The sequence below is a fragment of the Alexandromys fortis genome, unplaced genomic scaffold (genome assembly GCF_014885135.2).
Source record: "Alexandromys fortis isolate MF-2015 unplaced genomic scaffold, M_Fortis_MF-2015_v1.1 scaffold_186, whole genome shotgun sequence".
Lineage (NCBI taxonomy): Eukaryota > Metazoa > Chordata > Mammalia > Rodentia > Cricetidae > Alexandromys > Alexandromys fortis.
Window position 1 is genome coordinate 1,766,249 of NW_026068067.1, and position 20,580 is coordinate 1,786,828.

General features: G+C 49.4%; 2 protein-coding genes across 3 annotated transcripts in view; both read right to left on the reverse strand.

Moving 5' to 3' along the window:
• Window positions 1–736, reverse strand: part of Syce2 (synaptonemal complex central element protein 2) — a 15,774-nt gene extending 15,038 nt beyond the window's left edge. For both annotated transcript variants that reach the window (XR_007588492.1, XM_050120782.1), the window contains exons 1-2: window positions 644–736; window positions 161–273 (exon numbers count right to left, since the gene is read on the reverse strand). Coding sequence is in view for 1 of the 2 variants with exons in the window: in XM_050120782.1 (XP_049976739.1) it covers window positions 161–273; window positions 644–667 (137 nt within the window). In the remaining variant the exon portion in view is untranslated. The remainder of the gene's footprint in view (window positions 1–160; window positions 274–643) is intronic.
• Window positions 737–5,091: 4,355 nt separating this feature from the next.
• Window positions 5,092–17,329, reverse strand: Farsa (phenylalanyl-tRNA synthetase subunit alpha). Its single transcript, XM_050120813.1, has 13 exons — window positions 17,132–17,329; window positions 14,224–14,361; window positions 14,041–14,139; window positions 13,829–13,947; window positions 11,277–11,369; window positions 11,063–11,191; window positions 10,874–10,989; window positions 7,282–7,366; window positions 7,094–7,193; window positions 6,825–6,993; window positions 6,655–6,732; window positions 6,390–6,504; window positions 5,092–5,489 (listed from the first exon to the last, which is right to left on the reverse strand). Exons 1-13 carry the CDS (start codon window positions 17,276–17,278, stop codon window positions 5,351–5,353), a joined length of 1,527 nt encoding a protein of 508 aa, XP_049976770.1. The 5' UTR covers window positions 17,279–17,329; the 3' UTR covers window positions 5,092–5,350.
• Between the last annotated feature and the right edge of the window lie 3,251 nt (window positions 17,330–20,580).

Sequence of the window (20,580 nt, forward strand, 5' to 3'; positions counted from 1 at the left end):
GACCAGGGGGGGGAAATCCTGAAACTAAACCTCGTGGGTACGGAAAGGATGACAACGTGTCGCCAGCACCCTGGACCGTGCTGGACACCCGGAAGGTGCTACGTCACCGTGGAACAAGACCTCGTGGAATGACCCGCGTGAACCAAGACGGGGCCCCCACCTGGCTGCCGCGGCGCCAGCCTCTTCCTCGTGGTTCTCGTTCTGCTGATGCTCCCCGCTCTCCACAACCGCCTGGGGCTCCTGGTCATTTAGGTCCACGGGAGGCACCTCCACCTGCGAGCACAGGAGGCTCTGAGAGGCGGCGTGGGCGGGCGCCCCCACCCGCGCGTCTGGTCCTCAAAGGGGATCCCGGTGGCGCGCTAGAGCTTCGGGCAGACAGCGAGCGAGCGGCGCGCCCCTCGTCCCCTCCCCGGCCCGGTCCACACAGCGAGGGGCCTTGACGCGGTGCCGGTAGCGCACCGCACGCCCGCACCGCCTCTCCTCCATCAAGACCAGCCGTTCTGTCCGTCAGAAAACTTCGCCTCGCGGGGCAGGAGGCGGCCCCAACAGTAAGGAACGGCCCCCTGCTTCACGTCGCCGGGGGAAGCGCCGGATCCCGCCCGCCCTTTGCCCCGCCCGCCGCCCGCGGAAGGGAAAACAGCACCTCACGTACGCCCTGGCGCTCCATTTCGTCTTTTCCCGCCTCGGAGCTCCCGCCCTCTGCTACGCCTCTGTCCTCTGCGCACGCTCCGCCCTCCGCACGCCCCGTCTTCTGCTACGCCCCGCCCTCTGAGCATGCGGGGCTTCTGAGCACGCCCGCCCTCTGCACGCCTTTGCTTTGCCACGCCCCCGTCTGCGGCTACGCCCGGCCCTCAGCACGCGCCCCACTTTCGCTACATCCCACCTTCTGCACGCGCCCCGCCCTCTGCATGTCCTGTCCTCTGAGCACGCCCGCCCTCTGCTACGCCCCGCCCTGCCTTCTGCTACACCCCGCCCTCTGCGCACGCCCCGCCCCTCCCCTCGTAGAAGCGCTCCCTGGCCCCGCCCCCAAGCTTACACTAGGCCACGCACGTGGTTAGGCGCCAGTGGAGTTATGCAGGTTCAGCGCCCACCAGCGACTCTGTGCGTCTAAGGTCGCAGAGCGTATTCGCAGGACTTGAGGGTCACCTGTGGCACTCAGATTACAGAGTTTGACGAACTCATACTGTACACCGGCGTTCCGCCCCTCTGTTCCACAATTTTTTTTCAAATTCTTTGAAACAGGGTCCCACTATGTCCTGGTCTAGGACTACGTAAACCAGGCTGTCACTGAACACAGAGATCAGCGTGCATCTGCTTCCAGAGTGGTAGAATTAAAGGCAGGCACTCCCACGGCTAGTGATAACCAGCGACATATATTTATTCATTCATTTGTTCATTTATTTTTTTGTGAAGCAAGGTTTCTGTGTGACCCTGGCTGTCCTGGAATTCACTTTGTAGACCAGGCTGGCCTCGATCTCAGAGATCCGCCTACCTCTACCTCCTGAGTGCTGGGATTAAAAGCGTCCACCACTACTCCAGGCTGTAATTTTTTTTAATATTTTTTTTTTATTTTATATGCATTGGTGCTTTGCCTGCATGTGTCTGTGTCAGATCCCCTGGCCCTGGAGTTACAGACAACTGTGAGCTGCCATGTGGGTGCCGGGAATTGAACTCAGGTGAATTTTTATACATTTAACCTACTTGTGTATGCACATGTGCTAACTCTGACTTCCCCACAGGGAGGAAGTTCAGCCTGGAGGAGTCCACTACTTCCTTCCACTTTGTAGGTCACTGGGATGGAAGGCTTTGCAAGTGCCTTTACCCACTCTGCCATCTGGAAGGAACTCTTTTGTCTTTAAGTGTTTTTTAATATAGTTTTTGTGTCCATACACATAAAATGTTTTGCCTGCACATATTTCTGTACAACATGTGTGCCTGGTGCCCATAGAAGTCAGAAGAGGGATCCAGATTCCCTGGGACTGGAATTACAATTGTGAGCCACCACATGGGTGCTTGAAATTGGGCTTACATCCTCAAAAAAGCAACCAGTACCTTAGCCACTAAGCTATCTCTCCAACCTTTTTTTTTTTTTTTTATGCCACATACCCAACAGCTTGAGCGCCGGTGGGGAACAGAAGAACGGGGTCAGGTAGAGTTCTCTAGAGCTATGGCTGCGGATTGGAACCTCGGGTTTTTATTATGTACAGCACAGGGTTAGTTAGTTTTGGTAGGCGGTATCTGTGGGTGATACATCTGGAGAGGAAGCCAAAGTTGCTAATCTTTACACACATTAATTACCATCAACAGTCATACTGAGGGCCTGGCCCATATAGGTAATGGCTTTGGAAGTTTTCAATGGGTCAATCAGTCTTGGACTCCTCCATGCCCACATCAAAATACAAGTCAGAACTGTACTCACTCAGGGCTTCCTCTACCCCCTTAATTTTTCTTCTTTTTCTTTTTAGTTTTCTCAAGACAAAGTCTCACCGTGTAGTCCTGGTTATCCTGGAACTCGTTCTGTAGACCAGGCTGGCTTCGAACTCACAGAGACATACCTGCTTCTGCCCTCTGAGTGCTGGGATTAAAGGCCCGTGTCACTACTGCTCCTTACATTTTCAAATAAGGTATTGTGCAGCTCAGGCTGGCATGGAACTCAACATGCATCTAGGAATGCCTGTAACCCAGCTTTTGGGGGCTGAGGTAGGAGGATCTCCAATTTCAGGCCAACCTGAACAAAATGGGCTGACCCAGACTCAAGAAAAAACCCAATCTAAAAGACTGAGGCTAGGAACAGTTAACATGTCTGTGGTCTGATGGAGGAAGGTCATTGGTTAATTATAATAAACCAACTGCTTGGCCTCATAGCTTAGAACATAGATGGGAGGAGTAAACAGAATAGAATTCTGGGCGGAAGAGGAAGTGAGGTCAGACTCTGCTCTGCTTCCGGAGAGACTCGACAGCTCTGCTCTCTGGAGCAGAGACGCCATGCTCCGCTCTCCCAATAGCTCTGCTTTCTGAGGCACACGCGATGAAACTCCGACCCAAGATGGACATAGGTTAGAACCTTCCTGGTAAGCGCACCTTGGGGTGCTTACACACATCATTAGAAATGGGCTAGTCCAGGTGCGAGAATTAGCCTGTAAGGGCTAGAGTTCATGGGCCAAGCAGTGTTTCAATGAATACAGTTTGTGTGTTGTTATTTCGGGCATGAGCTAGCCAAGCGGCCGGGGTGTTGGGGACGCAGCCCCGCCGCTCCTATTTCAAAAGTGGTCCCTGCTATTTGGATAACTGAAGCAAAATTACTTGGGCCCAGGAGCCGGGGCCAGTCTGGGCAACACAGAAGCCCTGTCTCAAAAAAGGGAGGTAAACCTGAGGATATAGTTGAGTCAGAGCATTTGTCTGTAACACACACCCTGGGTTTGATCACCAACACAGCACACACAAATAGGCAATAGACTGGGATGGATGCACGCAAAGGCCCGGAGACCAGCTCAGCATCAGCGGACACTGTGACAGGAGCAAAGGCCCTGTGTGTCATGTCTGTCACACTGTCCACATAAGGGAGGCATGAAGGAAGGCCCCAGTCACACTGTGTGACTCTTCTGAGCCAAGCTGTCGTAACCACACCCCAAACTAGGACATATCTTGACACCCACATTCTGTGGAAAATGACGATGAATCTGGATTTTTACCAGCTAAGCAATGGAAAACTGGTACTCTCCTTTAGTGGCCTCAGAAATCTACCTGCCTCTATATCCTGAGTGTAGGAATTAAAGGCATATTAATATTACCACCTGGCTAAAAAACTGGCACTCTCAAAACACATCCCCATTTATTACTGCTGTGATAAAAAATCTAAAATAACACTGTTGTAAAAGTTACAAGGATAAACATCTGGCAGATCCTAAAATTTATTGACAGGAGGCAATAAACTTAAGTTTTGTCAGGCAGTGGCGGTGCACACGTTCAATCCAAAGCTTAGGAGGCAGAAGCAGGCAAATCTAAGTTCGAGGCCAGCCTTGTTTACTGGGCTAATTTCAGGACAGCTGAGGCTACACAAAGAAATGCTGTCTTGAAAAAAAGAGAGGAAGGAAGGAGGAAGGAAAGAAATCTAAGTGTTGTGACATGCGCCTATAATTTCAGTACTTGGAAGGCTGAGGCAGAAGAATCTTAAATTTGAGGCAAGTCTGGGCTATAGTGATAACCTATGTAGACCAGGCTGGCATCAAACTCAGAAATCTGCCTGCCTCTGCCTCCTGACGACTGGGATTAAAGTTGTGCACCACCACCACCACCCGGCCTAAAAAATTAAAACATATATGCAGACAAAACGACCATAAACATAAAAAACAAACAGGCAGGCCAGCCCAGAAAAGCGGGTTAAAGTACAGGTGCATGAAGCTTTATGCAACTCTTTCCTCAGAGTTCATGAATCTTTCTTTTTTCATTCAACAGTCTAAGTATGTGGCCTAGGCTGGCCTCAAACTCATGATGCCGCTGTTTCAGCTGCTCCAGTGCTGGGAGACTTGATCATTAGGGGGAAAACTAAGAGCAGCTTCTCACCCTACAGCTTTGCTCCTACCAGGCATGGGGAATGCTGGCTTTAGGCCATCACCCACTAAAGTATCCTTTCATCAAGGAGTTTCAGTCCTATTCAGTCAGATGAGGACTGGGCACCAGTGACTTGTAAATGCCAGGGGCGAGGGGCTGGCTCAGTAGTTAAGTGCTTGCTGTGTTCAATCCACATAAAAAATAAGGGATGTGCATTTATAATCCCAGAGCTGGAGAGATGGAGGCAGGAGGGTCCCTGGAGCTTCCCTGTCACACAGGACATAGACAGTGTTCCTAAGGATGACACCCAAGGTTGTTTCCCACATGCACCTGAACAGACAGACACACATCCATTAAAAATAAATGTTAAGTGGAACCACGGACCTGCCTGGGCTGCCTGGGACCTTCTAGAATCTCAGACCTTGGAGGATTCAAATCCCTGACTCCCAAACCAACATACCAGGAACTGTCACCCAGTTTTCTCCCACCAAGCAAGGCAAAGCCCACAAGTCACCTAATGAAATGAACAATAACGAAGAATCCTAACAAAAGGCACCGCATGAAAGAAAGTGCCTATTTTATTAGACAACAGCTGACCCGCAGGGCCCAAATCCACCCTTAACACTACACGCACCACCAAAGGCCAGCACAAAAAACCTGCTTCCTGCACTCAGGACCCTGCCCCTGGGTGGGTGAGGCAGAGGGAGTGAGCTAGCCTCACAGAGGCCTCATAAATATTAGCGAGGTCACCGCTGGGGGATGCACAGGTACTGGACAGAGCTCTCTGGGGCAGCCTATATCATGCAGCCTCCTGTGTCTGTGGAGACCTGGGCTCGATATCCAGGCGGCACATAGGGCTGTCATATACCATCTGCAGGTTCACCTTGTGGCCCACCAGCTCTCGGATGTTGTTGATGCCATACTTGATCATCGTCGGGCTGAGAAGGAACAGTTCAACACTGAGTCAGATTAGGCTGTCTTTTGCTCCTCAGAAGCTCCCATCTTTCTCGGAGGGAAAGTCTTCCCCATGGTGAAAAGGATGTACCATCGGCCCAGTCACTCCCAAGCTCATCTTCCCTCCCACTCCCCACTCTGCTGTTGAAGGAGCGACAGGGCTGCGTCCCCAGCACCCGGCTGCCCGCATGGCTAGCTTATGCCCGAAATAATTACACGGAAACTGTATTCTTTTAAAAAACACTGCCTGGCCCGGCTAGTTTCAGTTTCTTATTGGTTAGCTCTTACATATTGTTCTAACCCATTTCTAATATTCTGTGTAGCCCATGAGGTGGCTTCCCAGGGAGGATCTTAACCTGCATCTGTCTGGAGCGGGAGAATCATGGCAACTCCTGGCTCAGCTTCTTTCTCCCAGCATCCTGTTATGTTTACTCCACCCACCTAAGGGTTGGCCTATCAAATGGGCTAAGGCAGTTTCTTTATTAATAAGAAATCACTCCCACATCACTCTGCCGGCACACCCCATGCTGAATCTAGACTCCGAGGCTTTGCGCGAGCTATGCCTTCTGCCTGGTACACCCTGCAAGCAAACTTCGCTGCTTTCTGGGCCTCCATGAAGCCTTCTTGACCAACTAGTCTCCTCAGTCCTGCTTTATCCTCTCTATGGCACCTCCTGTATCAACATGGCCTTCTGAGTTTCCTTATTGGCCATGTTAGCTGCCCTTCCTTTTCCACTAGGATCCAGGTTGCATAATATTGAGGAAATACGCTGTGGTGTTCACAGCTCAGGGCTAGCACACAACTGGGCATTCCTGTTAAAGAACTGCCAGAGGTATGAACAAGTGAATGACAGGGTCATCCCAAGCTCCAGCCTGGGCACTTACCGCTCCAGGGAGAGACCCCAAGCAATAACAGACACATTCTCGGGGAGCCCCATGGGCAGGAGCATCTCAGGGCGGAAGACCCCAGAGTTGCCAACTTCTACCCACTTCTTTAGACCTGTGGGAATAAAGGGGAGATCAGAGAATGCATGTGGGTGATAGCGCCCAGAGGATGGGAAGATAGGTTACGAGCTTAGGAAAGAGGGTGACCCAGGTCAAATGTGAGGCCCCTCAGACCCTCCTCCGCATTCACTTTCCCACCCCTGACCTTGGTGGTAGCTGAACACTTCCATGCTGGGCTCTGTGTAGGGGTTGTAGGCTGGTTTGAAGCGCAACTGGGTGATTCCTGTAGGGGTTGGCCAAGGCAGGCTGATGACCCAAGAGGCACCCTCTCAGGGACCCCAAACACTTCCTGTCTCGAGTGGCTTGCCTGCTCACCCAGCTTGGTGAAGAACTCCTTCAGTACACCCATGAGGTGGCCCAGGGTCAGTCCATGATCAGCTACTACACCCTCTATCTGGTGGAACTCAGCCAGGTGGGTGGCGTCCAGCGTCTCATTCCGGAACACACGATCAATGGAGAAGTACTTGGCGGGTGTGAAGGGTTTCTGGGGAGAAGGGGTGACAGCCAGATGAAGCCCGATCCTGGCACGGGTCAGAAGGTCTAGGACAGTACCAACGACCCACCCTGCGCAGGCCACGTTGTACCTTCTGGGCTAAGCAGTAGAGGGCGCGGGCACTAGCTGATGTGGTGTGAGTGCGAAGCAGGTTTTTCCGGGCCTCTTCTAGCTTCCAGTTATACTTGTAGCTTCAAAAGAAAAAGCAAGAGTCTGCCCTGCGGTCCTGGAACCCCAGCCTCCTGCCCCTCCTCAGCCCAAGTGCTCCTTCTGCCTCACCCCTGTGAGCCATAGCCACCCTGGGAGTGGGTCCGTTTCACCCGCTGAACATAGTCCATTGGGAGCTGCAGGGCCTCGGCGGGATCTGGGCAGGACAGAGACATGCGGTCAGTCAATGAGCATCTCAGAAGCTATTGCACGTCATCAGGCATGTCTCCATGGTAGCTCTGGTGCCCCAACAGCCGGAGGAACCTGGTACTCCTAAGATGACATTGTGATCCAGAACCCCTAGTTCCCCATGCTTTCCTCTTCACTGTGAAACAGCCTGAGTTTCCCTCTGGCTCTGACCCATTACCTCCTGCTCTGGTGTCCTCCCATCCTACTCGGCCATGGCCTGCAGTTCCAGGGTCACCAACTGACATTTCAGCCTTAGAACCTTGCACTGGCTACAGATTTGAGCTCCCTTACTTCCTTGTCTTTGTTGAGGGCTTTTAAAAAAAAAAAAAAAACTGGGACTCACTGCAGCTCTGGTGGGCCTGGAACTCCCTCTGTAGAGCAGGCTGGCCTTGAACTCAGAGATCCACCTGTCTCTGCCTCCAGAATGCTGGGATTAAACATGTGTGCTATCACCCCAGCCTTGCTTAGGACTGAAATGGCGCACAGCCTGCCTGGCCCTGCAGGCACACACTAGTTTCTGCACACAGCCTGCCTGGCCCTGCAGGCACACACTAGTTTCTGCACACAGCCTGCCTGGCCCTGCAGGCACACACTAGTATCTGCACACAGCCTGCCTGGCCCTGCAGGCACACACTAGTATCTGCAGTGGTTTCTCACTTCCTGCCCCACCACACAGATTCCACAGGACACCTAGTCAGGAAGTGGATCTCCCTGGGGCCGGGGACTTCTGCCCTACTCAGGGCTGACTCAGCTGATCAACAGGAATGTTGCCATTCAGGAGGGTCTTCAGAGAGGTCTTGCTCAAAATATGTGATTCCCCCCCCCCAATGCTTCCTAGAACCCAGGGCCTTCCTCAGGTTTGGCAAGTGCTCTAACACTAAGATGTAGCCCCCCACAAGCAAATAAACAAAACAAGTTTCTCTCCTTTGGGGTGTAGAATTTCCCCTTGCTCAGCATGCTGAGTGCTGGTGACAGGGAAGAGCCACTACACCCAGCTCACGCATGTGAATTCCCTGGGAATGTTCACGCCATAGCTTTGGTGCTTGGATACGTCTTTAGCATGTACCAGCTGTGCTGCCCTAGGCAAGTGATGTGCTTTCTGAGGTTCAGTTTCCTCAACTGTAAATGAGGGGCTAACAGTACCACTTCTGTAGTTGGAAGGTTCACAACAATGGAGTAGAAGATGAGTTTTGGGTACCATGACAACAGCAAGATCACTGCTACTAAATTGGCGACGGTCACCTAGGGAGCTCACCTGTCACCTCCTAGGGGAGATCACCACTGTGAGAAGCCACTCATATAACACTAAAAGGGCTGGCCTGTAATCAGTGACAGAGAACTGCCAGCATCCAGGAGACCCTGGCTTCCATCCCTAGCAGCAGCAGCAGCATACACACAGAGGAAACAAATAACTGGTCATGATGGACACACTTACAATTCCATCATGCTGGAGGCTGAGGCAGAAGGACAGAGACTGAGATCAGTCATGGTGACATAGTGACTTACGGGCCAGCCTAGACTAGAGTAGGACCCTGTCTCAAAACAAAACAATCCACATTAGTAAGGCAAGATGGTCTTAGCACTTAAGAAGCTGAGGCAGCCAACGGTACAGAGAAACTTTGGGTGACTGTCCAGGCAGCGAGATGTCTCTGTCATTTCTAGAGTTTTGATTTATTGTTTGCTTAGGTAATATTGTATCTTTCTGGACGCTTTGATGGAGTTAAGAATAGTTAGTTATAGTTTTCCTTAGTTATGATATGGATTATTGTAATTTTTACTTGATAACTGTTTCGTTATATGTAATTTTGCTATGTTAAGTTAAAGCCTTCTTTTTTTGTTTAAACAGAAAAAGGGGAAGTGATGTGGGAGTGTCATATATCAATCTGTTGATTTCATTGGTTAAGTAATAAAAACACTGCTTGGCCTCATTAAAAAAAAAAAAAGCTGAGGCAGGAGGACTGACATAAGTTCAAAGCCAGCCTCGGCTACAGTGGAAGACAAACTGAGAAAAACAACAATAACCAAAAAGAGAAAAAGGGAGGGGGCTGGAGAGATGGCTCAGAGGTTAAGAGCACGGACTGCTCTTCCCGAGGTCCTGAGTTCAATTCCCAGCAACCACATGGTGGCTCACAACCATCTGTAATGAGATCTGGTACCCTCTTCTGGCTTGCAGGCATACATGGAGGCTGAACAATGTGTACATAATAAATAAATAAATCTTTAAAAAAAAAAAAGAAAAAAGGGAGGGAGGGAGGGGGGAAGGAGGGAGGGGGGAAAAGGGGGAGGAGGACGGAGGGGAGGGAGGGGATGGACATTTCTAGAACTAAGGACAATATGCTTCTATTTAAAGGTTTTTCTTTTTTTTTTAATCTTTATTTATTGCATATACAGTGTTCTGCTTGCATGTATACTTGCATGCCAGAAGAGGGCACTAGATCTCATTACAGATGGTTGTGAGCCACCATGTGGTTGCTGGGAATTGAACTCAGGACCTCTGGAAGAGCAGCCAGTGCTCATAACCTCTGAGCCATCTCTCCAGCCCCCTAAAGATTTATTTTTATTTTTCAATTATGTATATGCCTGTGTGTCTATGTCTAGGTTTACACAAGTGATATTGGGTGCCTGAGGAGCTCAGAAGGTATCAGATTGCTTGGGCTGGAGTTGGAGGTTGTGAGCTTCCAACACAGATGCTGGGAACTAAACTAGGGCCCTCTGCAAAAGCAGCCAAGTGCTCTTCACTGCTGAGCTTTCTCCAGCTCACATACATGCCTCAGTTTAGTGAACAGGATTCTGATCCCAAACAAACCCCTGAGAATTCACATGGTGGTGAAGAGAGGGGAGGAGACAGGCAGAGACAAATAGAACCCAGGTTCTCGTATGTACTAACCACGTGCTAAATTGATAATAAACTGATGAGCCACACCCCAGCCCTTAAGTGGCATTAAAAATCTGGGACATGCTAGGCATGGTGGCACATGCCATTAGTCCAAACACTAGAAAGGCAGAAACAGGTGTTATCTTTGTGAGTCTGAGGCCAGCCTGGTCTGCATAGTGAGTTCTAGACAGCCAGTGAAGTTCTGAATAAAATACCGCCATGGATTGTGGCATATACCTTTAAGCCCAGCCTTAGCAAGGCAGAGGCAGGGGAACTCCTGTGAGTTCCAGCCTAGCCTCATCTACATGAGCTCCAGGCCAGCCAAGGCTACTTAGTGAAACCCTCTCTTAAGAAACCAAAAAACAAAAACCAACTCTGGGTGGCTAGTACAGGTACAACACAGGCAATGGCCCCAAGGCAGGCTGGAGCCTGGCATCTTCAAAAAGCAGAGACTAGGCACAATAGAGAGAAATTACTAGGGGATGGAACCAGCTGCCAGGGCCTTGCTGACTACAATAAGGTCAGATTTCATTTTAGGAAATGAGATACCTCTTCCTTAAAGCTTCCCCCAGACCCTGGTGAGGCTCCCAGGCCACCGACCTTTCAGGAAGAAGGTGTCGTGTTGGTCCCGTGCTGGGTGCTGCTGTGGCTGGAAGAGGGCATCGAAGTTCCAGAAGGAGCTCTCAATGAAGTTGTCTGTAGGCATCTCAGTGAACCTGCAGGAGACACGGACTGTCTGTCCTGCCTGTGCCAGTAGCTGCCACACCCCACCCCAGAACCTGTGCTCACCCCATCTCCAGGAAGATCTGTCGGAACTGGGAGCGGACCTTGAGCAAGGGGTGCAGGTGGCCACTGTCTGGGAGCACACCTTGGGCAGAGAAGTTATAGGGTTTGAAAGGCCGGTCCCTCCAGGAGCCACTGTGGGGAAAGACAGGATATAAAGCTATGAGAAGGGCTGCCCAACCCTCCCCACAGCCTCTACCCTAGGGTCTCCTTAACCTACCTGGAGATCATCTCTGGGCTCAGCTCTGCCTCCTGCTTGGACACACTTGTGCTGAAGGCCTTGCCCTTGCTCACCCAGTAGGTTTTCAGGATCCTGTGCACAGACAAGAGAAGGGCCATTGCTGTCACTTCGAGAGCCTTCCCTCCACCTGCCACTGAATGTTAATCCCAGAACACTGAGTCACTCTGGTTTTAGGTCGTTAGTTCTTGTTTTAACTGACTCCATGTATCCCAGGCTATACAGTCAAGAATGACCTCAACCTCTGGCTTCCACCGCCTATATTCTAGAACTGCAGGCCCACGACACACTGGGTTTATGTGGCGCTAAGGATCAACTTGGGCTTAGTGCACCTATTCAACCAAGCTACATCCCAGAACCTGCTCTACTCACTCACGTCTTTGTTTATTCTAGAAGGTAATGTTACACAGTAAAGGCTGAGATTAAAGGCGTTAGGCATTGTATTCTACAGTGTCCTTATTTGCTTTAAAAAAACAAAAACAAGAACAAAAAAACCCCACGGGGTCACGATAGAGCACTGACTGACTTGGAACTCCTGTGTAGACTAGGTTGGTCTTAAACTCACAGAGGTCCACCAGTCTCTCTGCTTCCTGTGCTGGGACTAAAGGCGTGACCACATCCAGCTGCTTTTTTCTCTGTGGTGGTAGACACCAACCCTGGGCCTTGGACCTGCCAGGCAATTATTCTACAACTGAGCTACATTACCAGTTTTGTTTTTAATTTACGTGTACTATACATCCCCATGTTTATGTTAATGTTTGTTGTGTATGGTGCCTGAGGCCACAAGAAAAGTGTCACATCCTGGGGCTCTTCCTAGCACAGGTCATGGAGCTAGAGAGACAGGCAGTTGTGAGCTGCCCAACATGGGAACTAGAAATCTAAGCAGGTCCCCTAGACGAGCAGCCAGTGCTGTTCATCCTGGGCAATCTCCCCAGTCCCTCTGGCTTTTTTAAAGTTCTTAAAATCATTACTACATTTGCTTATCTATGCACACGCTGCAGTTTATGTGTGAAGATCAGAAGACAATATCAAGAAATCAGTTCTTTCCTTCTACCATGTGGGTTCAAGGGATGGAACTCAAGTTTGAATGTAATTGTCCTCCATAATCTCATGAGAAGTGGCATTATTATGAGGTGTGGCTTTGTTGGAGGAAGTGTGTTACTGTTGGGGCAGGCTCTGAAGTTTTCTTTTGGTTTTTCGAGACAGGATTTCTCTATAGCTTTCGAGCCTGTTCTGAAACTCACTCTTGTAGACCAGGCTGGCCTTGAACTCAGAGATCCACCTGCTACTGCCTCCCTTAAAGGTGTGTACCACCACCGCCCGGCTGGCTTTTCTATGCTTAGAATACTGCCTAGCGTCTCAGTTGACTTCCTGCTGCCTGCAAGATGTAGGACTCTCAGCTACTCCTCCAGCACATCTGCCTGCACACTGCCATGCTCCCCACTATGATAATGGACTGAACCTCTGAAACTCTAAGTGAGCCATCCCAATTAAATGTTTTCTTTAAAACAGATGCTGAGGTGATGATGTCTCTTCACAACAAAAGAAACTCTAAGACACCAGGCTTGTACTGGTGACAGTATCTTTGCCCACTGAACTATTTTGCTGGCCTTCTTTTTTCCTCCTTGTTGATTAGGTCTTCTATGAAGCCCAGGATGGCATCGAATGCCCATACTTCCCTTGTCCATTCTGCTGTGTCTACTGTCTTGAAACTGTCTTTTGAAATTTTCTCATGCAGCCACTACCTACCTGGTCATGCATTTATTTGCTGTATAAAAAACAATAAGAATCTAATTTGTGCCAGGGTCCATTCAAGTAGTGATGCATACAGAGGGGCCTGATGCTATCAGCAAAGTATTGAGAGTTTATTTTGGATCAGGGTCTGTTACTTCACAACCCTATGAGAAGGATTTACAAGTAAGGAAGGTGAGGCTGGGGAAGACCAAGTGAGTTGCCAAGCCATAAACTTTAGCTAACGAAATACAGGGCCTAGACTTCCATTGGGTAGCCCTACAACCCTGGGCTCTAAGAGGTTCTATGAGGCAGGCTTCACTGTGTAAGTCAGACCGGAACTCTCCTGTCTCCCTGCACAAGTATGCAGCATCAAATCTGGCTCAGTGCGGCCCTCTTAAGTGAGGCACAAGCAGGAATTTAATTGGCTGGCTGCCTGGAAGGTACACATTTCTCAGCAGCAGGTACAGCAAGAGCAAAGGCCCAAGGGCTGCCTGAGCCCAGTACACACTCAAAGCCCAGCAGACAGCGAGGTCCATGCCTCTAACCCAGCACTAGGGAGGTAGAAACCTCTGTAAATTTGAGGTTAGCCTAAGCTACATAGTTAACATCAGGCTAGCCAGGGCTACACAGAAGGACCCTGTCTCAAAACCAAGGAACCAAAGAACTAAACGACAGTAACAAAACCCTGTAAAAATGGGGTCTGGTGACTGACAGCAGCAGCAACTGGATATGGGCTAGGCAGCCCCTCCATCCTCACGGCACCACACGAACCAAAAGGCTTAGGCCTTGCAGTCACTCACACTTCAGTCAGCAGCTTCCTCTTCCGGAGCTCATTCCTCTCCTTTTCAGCTAGCTTCTCAGCTTGGCCTGCCTGGACCAGCTGCAACCGCCTCTGGACCTCATCCTCTATACTGTCCACCTGCCAGAGGACAAAGGGAATGAGGGCTGGCGTTTGCCCCACCCACCCTTCCGTCTGCCTCCAGCCTGCTGGCCATCTGCACACAGGACTCACCACTTGGAACACCCGGGGCCCATCAGCTGCACTCTTGTCCACTCGGATCCACTTGTTGGACATGGCCTTGCTGAAGCCCACCTTGCCACTGGGGTGTCGCTAGGGAAGTGGGACTGTGTGAGTGCTGTATACCAGGGCCACCTGCATCCCATCCCCTCCCTGGACCCCAGCCCTGGGCCCTACCATTAGCTCACTCTGCACCAGGCCCTCAAGAGGGATGCTTCTAAACACACGGGCCTCATGGCTGCCCTCCCGAGCAATCTCCTCACCCTCAGCAGTCAGCTCCCAGCACTTGGTGGAACGAAGCTCAGCCTCAATAACCTGCAAGGAAATGAGTGGCACATGTACATGTGGTGTTCAAAACCACCACCACCTCTACAGCACTGAGCCTGAGACTCAGACACCCCAGAGCTGGAGAGACGCCTCAGCAGTCAAGAGCACATACTGCTCTTATACCTCTAACTCCTAGTTCCAGGGATCTGACTTCTCCAGCTTCCTGGAGCATGTTCACTCACCTATACATATGCGTGCATGCGCAAATAAATAAAATAAATCAAGGCCATTTGTTCTGGCCTTTAATTGCACTTTTAATTGCATCCATGCAAGTGGAGACCTGCAGCTTATGTGAAGCCTTGGTTTCCTGGGGAGAACCCAGCCATTCAGCGGTGGTGGCTGTGACTGTCGTGCATATTCACACCCCTGCTGCACTGGAGGAGCAGCAGACAAGTCTCCAGTCCACTAGCTTCTCGGGCTCCTTAATTTCCTTCTGGAACTTGGACAATCCATCTTCTTCCTTCTGCCCCTGACCTGACTCCTACATCAAATATGAGCAGATGTTCTTTTTTCCCTTCTTCTTATGGTTTTTCATTCACTCACTCACTCACTCACTCATTTCTGGGGCAGGTTTCACTATGTGGCCCTGGATAGCCTCGCCTAGAACTTACCCTGTAGATCTAGTCTTGAACTCACAGACATCTACCTGCCTCTGCTTAAGAATACTGAGGTTAAAGGCCTGAGCCACCCCATACACCCAACACCTTAACTTTCTTTTAAAAGTTATTAATGTGTGTGTGTGTGTGTGTGTGTGTGTGCGTGCGTGTGTGTGTGTGTGTGTGTGTAGTCAGGCGACAGCTTTTAGTTCTTGCCTTATACTTTGTTGAGGGAGTCTCTCTCTCTCCCCTCTCCTGGGAGGGGGGTGTTTGAGACAGGGTTTTTCTGTGTACCCCTGATGTTTTGGAACGCACTCTGTAAACCAGGCTGGCCTTGAACTCAGAGATTCACCTGCCTCTGCCTCCTGAGTGCTGGGGGGATTAAAGGTGTGCACCACCACCTGGTGAGGAAGGGTCTCTTACTCTTTGCTGTGCTGCACACTCTAGGATGGCTAGGCTAAGAGCTTCCTGGCAATTCTCCTGTCTCTGCCTTGCTTAATGAGGGGTGGTGGGATTACAGGTGTGCAAGGACTGAACTCAGGCTGCCAGGCTAATAAGGCAACAGCCTTTACCCAACGAGCAGTATCCCTGGCCCCTATGCTGTAACCCTGATCTGACCTCGACACTGAGGACCTTGGAACTGTAGTATGTACAAGTGACACTGGTAAGTCACCTAACTACACTGAACATCATCTGTCTTCTGTGCAAGACCTAAAAACGATGTCATTATCCTGAGGTTATGGCGAGGACTAGAGAACACAGCTGAGACCACAGAACTTGTGCTCACAAATACACAGCCCAGAACTCGGCCTCATGGATCTTGCTTCCTGAGTGATCCACAAGCCTTCACTTCAGCACAGTCTGCTTGCTGATGCTGGAAGGACGGGCTTCCTCCCTGCTCCTCTACCTTGCCCTGAACCTCAAGTCACCTGCCTCCCCACATGAGATACCATGCCCGTCAGCTGGGGGACCTGCCAGTCTCAGTCCTCAGCACCCCACCCCACCCCAGCCCCCACTTTTGCCTGGCAGTCCTTCCCAAAGATTATACAAAGAATACAATCTCGCTGGCCTCAACTCCACTATGCTTGTGAGGTAAAGACAAACAAACCAGGCTGTGCACGGTGGATAAAAACCTGTAATCTCAGCTGTTTGAGAACCTCAGGCAAGAGGCCAGAAGGGTCTTGTTATGTGGCGAGTTCAAGGCCAGCCTGGACAAATGATAGCCTGTTTCAACGTATCCCGACACCGAGAAGCAGAGGCAGGTAGATCTGTGAGTGAGTTCAAGGCCAGCCTGATCTACATAGTGGGCTACAGGATAGCCAGGGCTAAGTAGAGAGACCCTGTCTATAAAACAAAACAAAAATAAAAACCCACGAAAAGAAAAAAGTTAAAAAGTAAAAAGTGGACTTGAGAGGTGCTTCAGTGGTTAAGAGCAATAGCTCTTACAGAGGAACCAGGTTTAATTCCCAACACCTACATGGAAGCCCACAATCATTTGTAACTTAAGAGGAAACCCAACACCCTCTTCTGGCCTCCTCCTCAAGCAGGTACACATGTATAAACATAAAACCAATAAACAATTCTTTAAAAACCACAAACAATCAAACAAAAACAGTCATGCATGGAAGGTGTGACCCTTTGATCTCAGCCCTCTGTAATTGGAGGCCAGCCTGGTCCAGAGATCAATTTACAGCACAGCCTAGACACAGCCTAGAGCTTAATCTCGATGGTACAGCTTTGCCTAGGGGCCTCCTAATATGGAGATGAATGGGATGAGGGACCCTACAAGCCCACACAATTCTGCTGCGATGGTCACTGCGTCCTGTAATCCCGATACCGATGCCCTCCATTGATGTCCTGCGTGTCATGGTTTTCCGACACCGGATCAGACTCAGGTATCACGAGGTCAACAGTCACAGCTGGTTCTCTGAGCCCCCACATCACTCAGGTCATCTGCACCTCTCCATCAGACTGCAACACTTTAGGGGCAGCGATCTCGTCCTGTACACCCTTACAAGCTCCTTGCTTTCGCCTTAATAGGCATTGGTTCCAGACTTCCACCTGCTCTGCCCATGGCGCACCTATATGCAGTTTCCCCCGACCAGCGATAATGGGGCACAGATGGAAAAGCGAGGCGGGCCAGCGGCACGCGCCGAGCTCACCTCACCCAGAGCCTGCAGGCTCTTCACGGCGCCCACCACCACTTGGTGCTCCACGCCCAGCTGCGTAGCCAACTCCGCGCTGTCCAGGCCGCCATCAGCTGCCTCCAGGCGCCGCAGCAACAGCTCCAACACAGGATTGTCTGCCATAGTGGCTCCCAGTGTGCTTAGTGCGTGCAGGCCGCCGGGCGGACCGAGGAACCGGAACCGGAACCACGAGAGCGCGTGAGTCGCCATTTTTAATGTGGCACACAGTGCGATTTGGGGGCAGGCCGTCGCCATCTTAAGTGTGGCAATTAAACCTCAAATGAGCCTAAGGGATTCAGAATGCTTTATGTAGTTTCTCCCCAGCAGCCTTTAGTTAAATAGTGAGGTAAATTGGATGACTTGAAAGTCAAAAGTAATTTCTCTTGATTTTTTTTTTCTGTTTGTTTTTAGCTTGAGAGAGGCCTAACCTAGAGGAGGCTAGCCTTGAACTCCTTATCTCCTCCCTACTTCTCCCAAGCGCTTGGGTTACAGAGAAACACTACAAGACCTGACTGAGAACAATTCTATTGATTCACTCCCAACACCCCGTAATTTTCATGCAGCCAGTACCAGCAGGCTCAGCTCACTGCCACCTTCCTAGAATTCTCTCTCGCCCAGAGATAAAGCACTGGGTGGTGGGCTTCACTCAGGATTATTCTGCTGAAGTTTTTAGATTTATGTACTTTATTTATGTGTATTTTGCCTGTATATATGCATCACAAATGTGCGTTGTGCCCTCAGAGGGCAGAAGAGGTCATCAGATCACTTGGCACTGAAGTTATAGATGGTTGTGGATTCTGGGAATTGAACCATGGTCCTCTTGAAGAGACTTAACAGCTGAGCCATCTTTCCTACTCCCAACCCTACTGATGTTAACTACTCTTTTAAAATGCCAAAGGAAGGGCTGGAGAGGGTAAGAACACTGGCTGCTTTTCCAGCGGTCCTGAGTTCACTTCTCAGCAACCACATGGTGGCTCACAGCCATCTGTAATGAGATCTTGTGTCCCCTTCTGGCCTGCAGCAACATGCAGACAGAACACTGTATACATAATAATTAAGTCTTCTTTTTAAAAATGTCAAAGCAAATCTGGGTAGGGACCATACCCATTCAGGAAAGAGGGGTTCACCTAGGAACAGCCACAGATACAGAGTATGCTGACCTGCATGGAATACTTGAGGTTTTTAAGGTTCTCCCCCAAATTCATAATGTAATTACTATCTAAATCTTCCACTTCACAGGAGGAAAAAAAAAAGGCAAAAATGACAACCAACAGGGAGAAATTATAAACCCTCCAGCTACCACACTTCCCTGTGCTCTCAGGTGATCAAAACAATATCTAATTGATGCTTCTTTAAAACTATGGGTCTCATCCATATGAGGTCTTATAACTCAATGTGGGGTTACCAAAAAACTGCCAAAAGCAATAACAGGTTTCTGAATATCCAGTGACCAAGTAACTCACAATCAAAGGCAGTGACTCCAAGGTGTCTCAGGCGGTGTGTGGCCAGGTTGAGCCGTGCTACCACTGCAGCCTTGGTTCTTCCTTGCGTGCTTTTGTCTTTTTGGCAGGGACCATGGCATACAAGTGGAGGTCAGAGGACAACTTTTGGGATTCAATTAACTCCTTCCACCCTGAGGTAGAACTTGGTTCCTCAAGGTCTGTCTGTCTCTTTCTTTCTTTCTTTCTTTCTTTCTTTCTTTCTTTCTTCCTTCCTTCCTTCCTTCCTTCCTTCCTTCCTTCCTTCCTTCTTTCCTTCCTTTCTTTGTTTCTTTTGCTTTTGTTTTTCAAGACAGGATTTTCACACTGCAGACCAGACTGGTCTCGAACTCACAGAGATCCACCTGCCTCTTTCTCCCAAGCTCTGATAAAGGCAAGTGCCACCACTGCTCAGCAAAAAACAAAAAATTTTAACATTTCCCTATCATTCTCCAGTGCATAGCAAATTAGTGTACCTTTGTTTACACTGTGTTAGAAGTCTTGATTTTAATCAAAATTGCTCTTTGGGGGCTGGGTAGATGGGTGAGAGAGTCAGAGGGCCCAGGTTCAGTTCCCAGAGCTCACATAGAGACCGGCGGATCTCTGTGAGTTCGAGGCCAGCCTGGTCTACAAGAGCTAGTTCCAGGACAGGCTCCAAAGCCACAGAGAAACCCTGTCTCGAAAACAAAAACAAAACAAACAAAAACAAAAAAAAATCAATCTAATTAGGTTGATTACGACAAGAAACGAGGTAAAATGGTAAGCCTCTGTGTAGCAGGCTTTCTTGAGCCACCAGTCCCCAAGTCATGACACGGGGACTTTTATCAGAGGTGAAAGCACGGCCTTAATTTAGGGCTGTTTTTACTAGCTCATAAATTAACCCATTTATATTGATCTACATGCTGTCATGTGACTCGTGATTTTTACTTCTCCTCCTGTATGTCCTGCTTCCTCTCCATCTCCTCGGGCATCCTCCCTATGCCTAGATTCATCTCTTCTTTTCTCTCTGCCTATCACTTCCTGCCTAGTTGTTGGCCATCCAGTTCTTTACTAAACCAGTCAGAAGGCTCCTTGGCAATGCCACATCTTCACAGTGTATAAAAAGTTTATCCCACAACACCTCTGTAGCAGGCTTTCTTAAAACACCAGCCTCCAAATCATGAAATGGAGACTTATTAATTATGAAAGCTCAGATTTATTTTATGCTGTTTTGTTAGTCTTATAACTCTTTTTAACCGGTTTCTCTTCAGCTATGTTTTGCCTTGGGGCTTTTTACCTTTCATTCTCTGTGTCCTACTTTCCTGCTTTGTCTGGCTGCCCCGGGCTTCTTCCTCTCTTTCTCCCTCATTGTCCTCCTCCTACTCATGCTCTCTGCCCACCAGCCCTGCCTATCCCTCCTCTGTCTAGCTATTGACTATTATTAGCTAATATTATAATATTAGGTATTCAACTTTTTATTAGATCAATCAGGTACCTTAAGCAGGCCAGGTGAAACAGCAACACATCTTTGCCTAGTTAAACAAATGCAGCGTAAACAAAATAACACGTATTTACAAAGTTAAACAAATATTCTATGCCACATTTCCCCCGTTTTGTCTAAATAAAAAGGAGAGGTTTTAACTTTAACATAGTAAACAGGGAGTACAGGGTAAGTCACTTCCAAAACTACAGAAATGACAGAGACATCTGGCTGTTTGGACAGTCACACCCAAAGTTCTTCTACAATGTTGGGGCATCTGTCTTCAGCCTACAGGTCTAGAATATCTGGCAGACTTTTCTATGAAGCAGGAATTTTGAAGGACTGTTCTACCTTGCCTTTACAAAGTTTGGCAGTTGCTTTCCTTTGTATCCGGCTTGTTCAATTTGAACAGTATACTGTCAGCAATTGAGGCAAGGGCAGTCAGTTTCTTGCCCAAATAGCTAGCTTTGCCACACTGAAAGCAAACT

What these genes read in the sequence shown, in the direction of transcription:
- Farsa (XM_050120813.1), bottom strand. Translation starts at nt 17,278, where the DNA reads ATGGCAGACAATCCTGTGTTGGAGCTGTTGCTGCGGCGCCTGGAGGCA. An exon ending in AGCCCAGAGATGATCTCCAG is followed by an intron (nt 11,192 to 11,276) that starts GTAGGTTAAGGA and finishes CTTTCCCCACAG; the next exon opens with TGGCTCCTGGAGGGACCGGC. An exon ending in CAGATCTTCCTGGAGATGGG is followed by an intron (nt 10,990 to 11,062) that starts GTGAGCACAGGT and finishes TGTCTCCTGCAG; the next exon opens with GTTCACTGAGATGCCTACAG.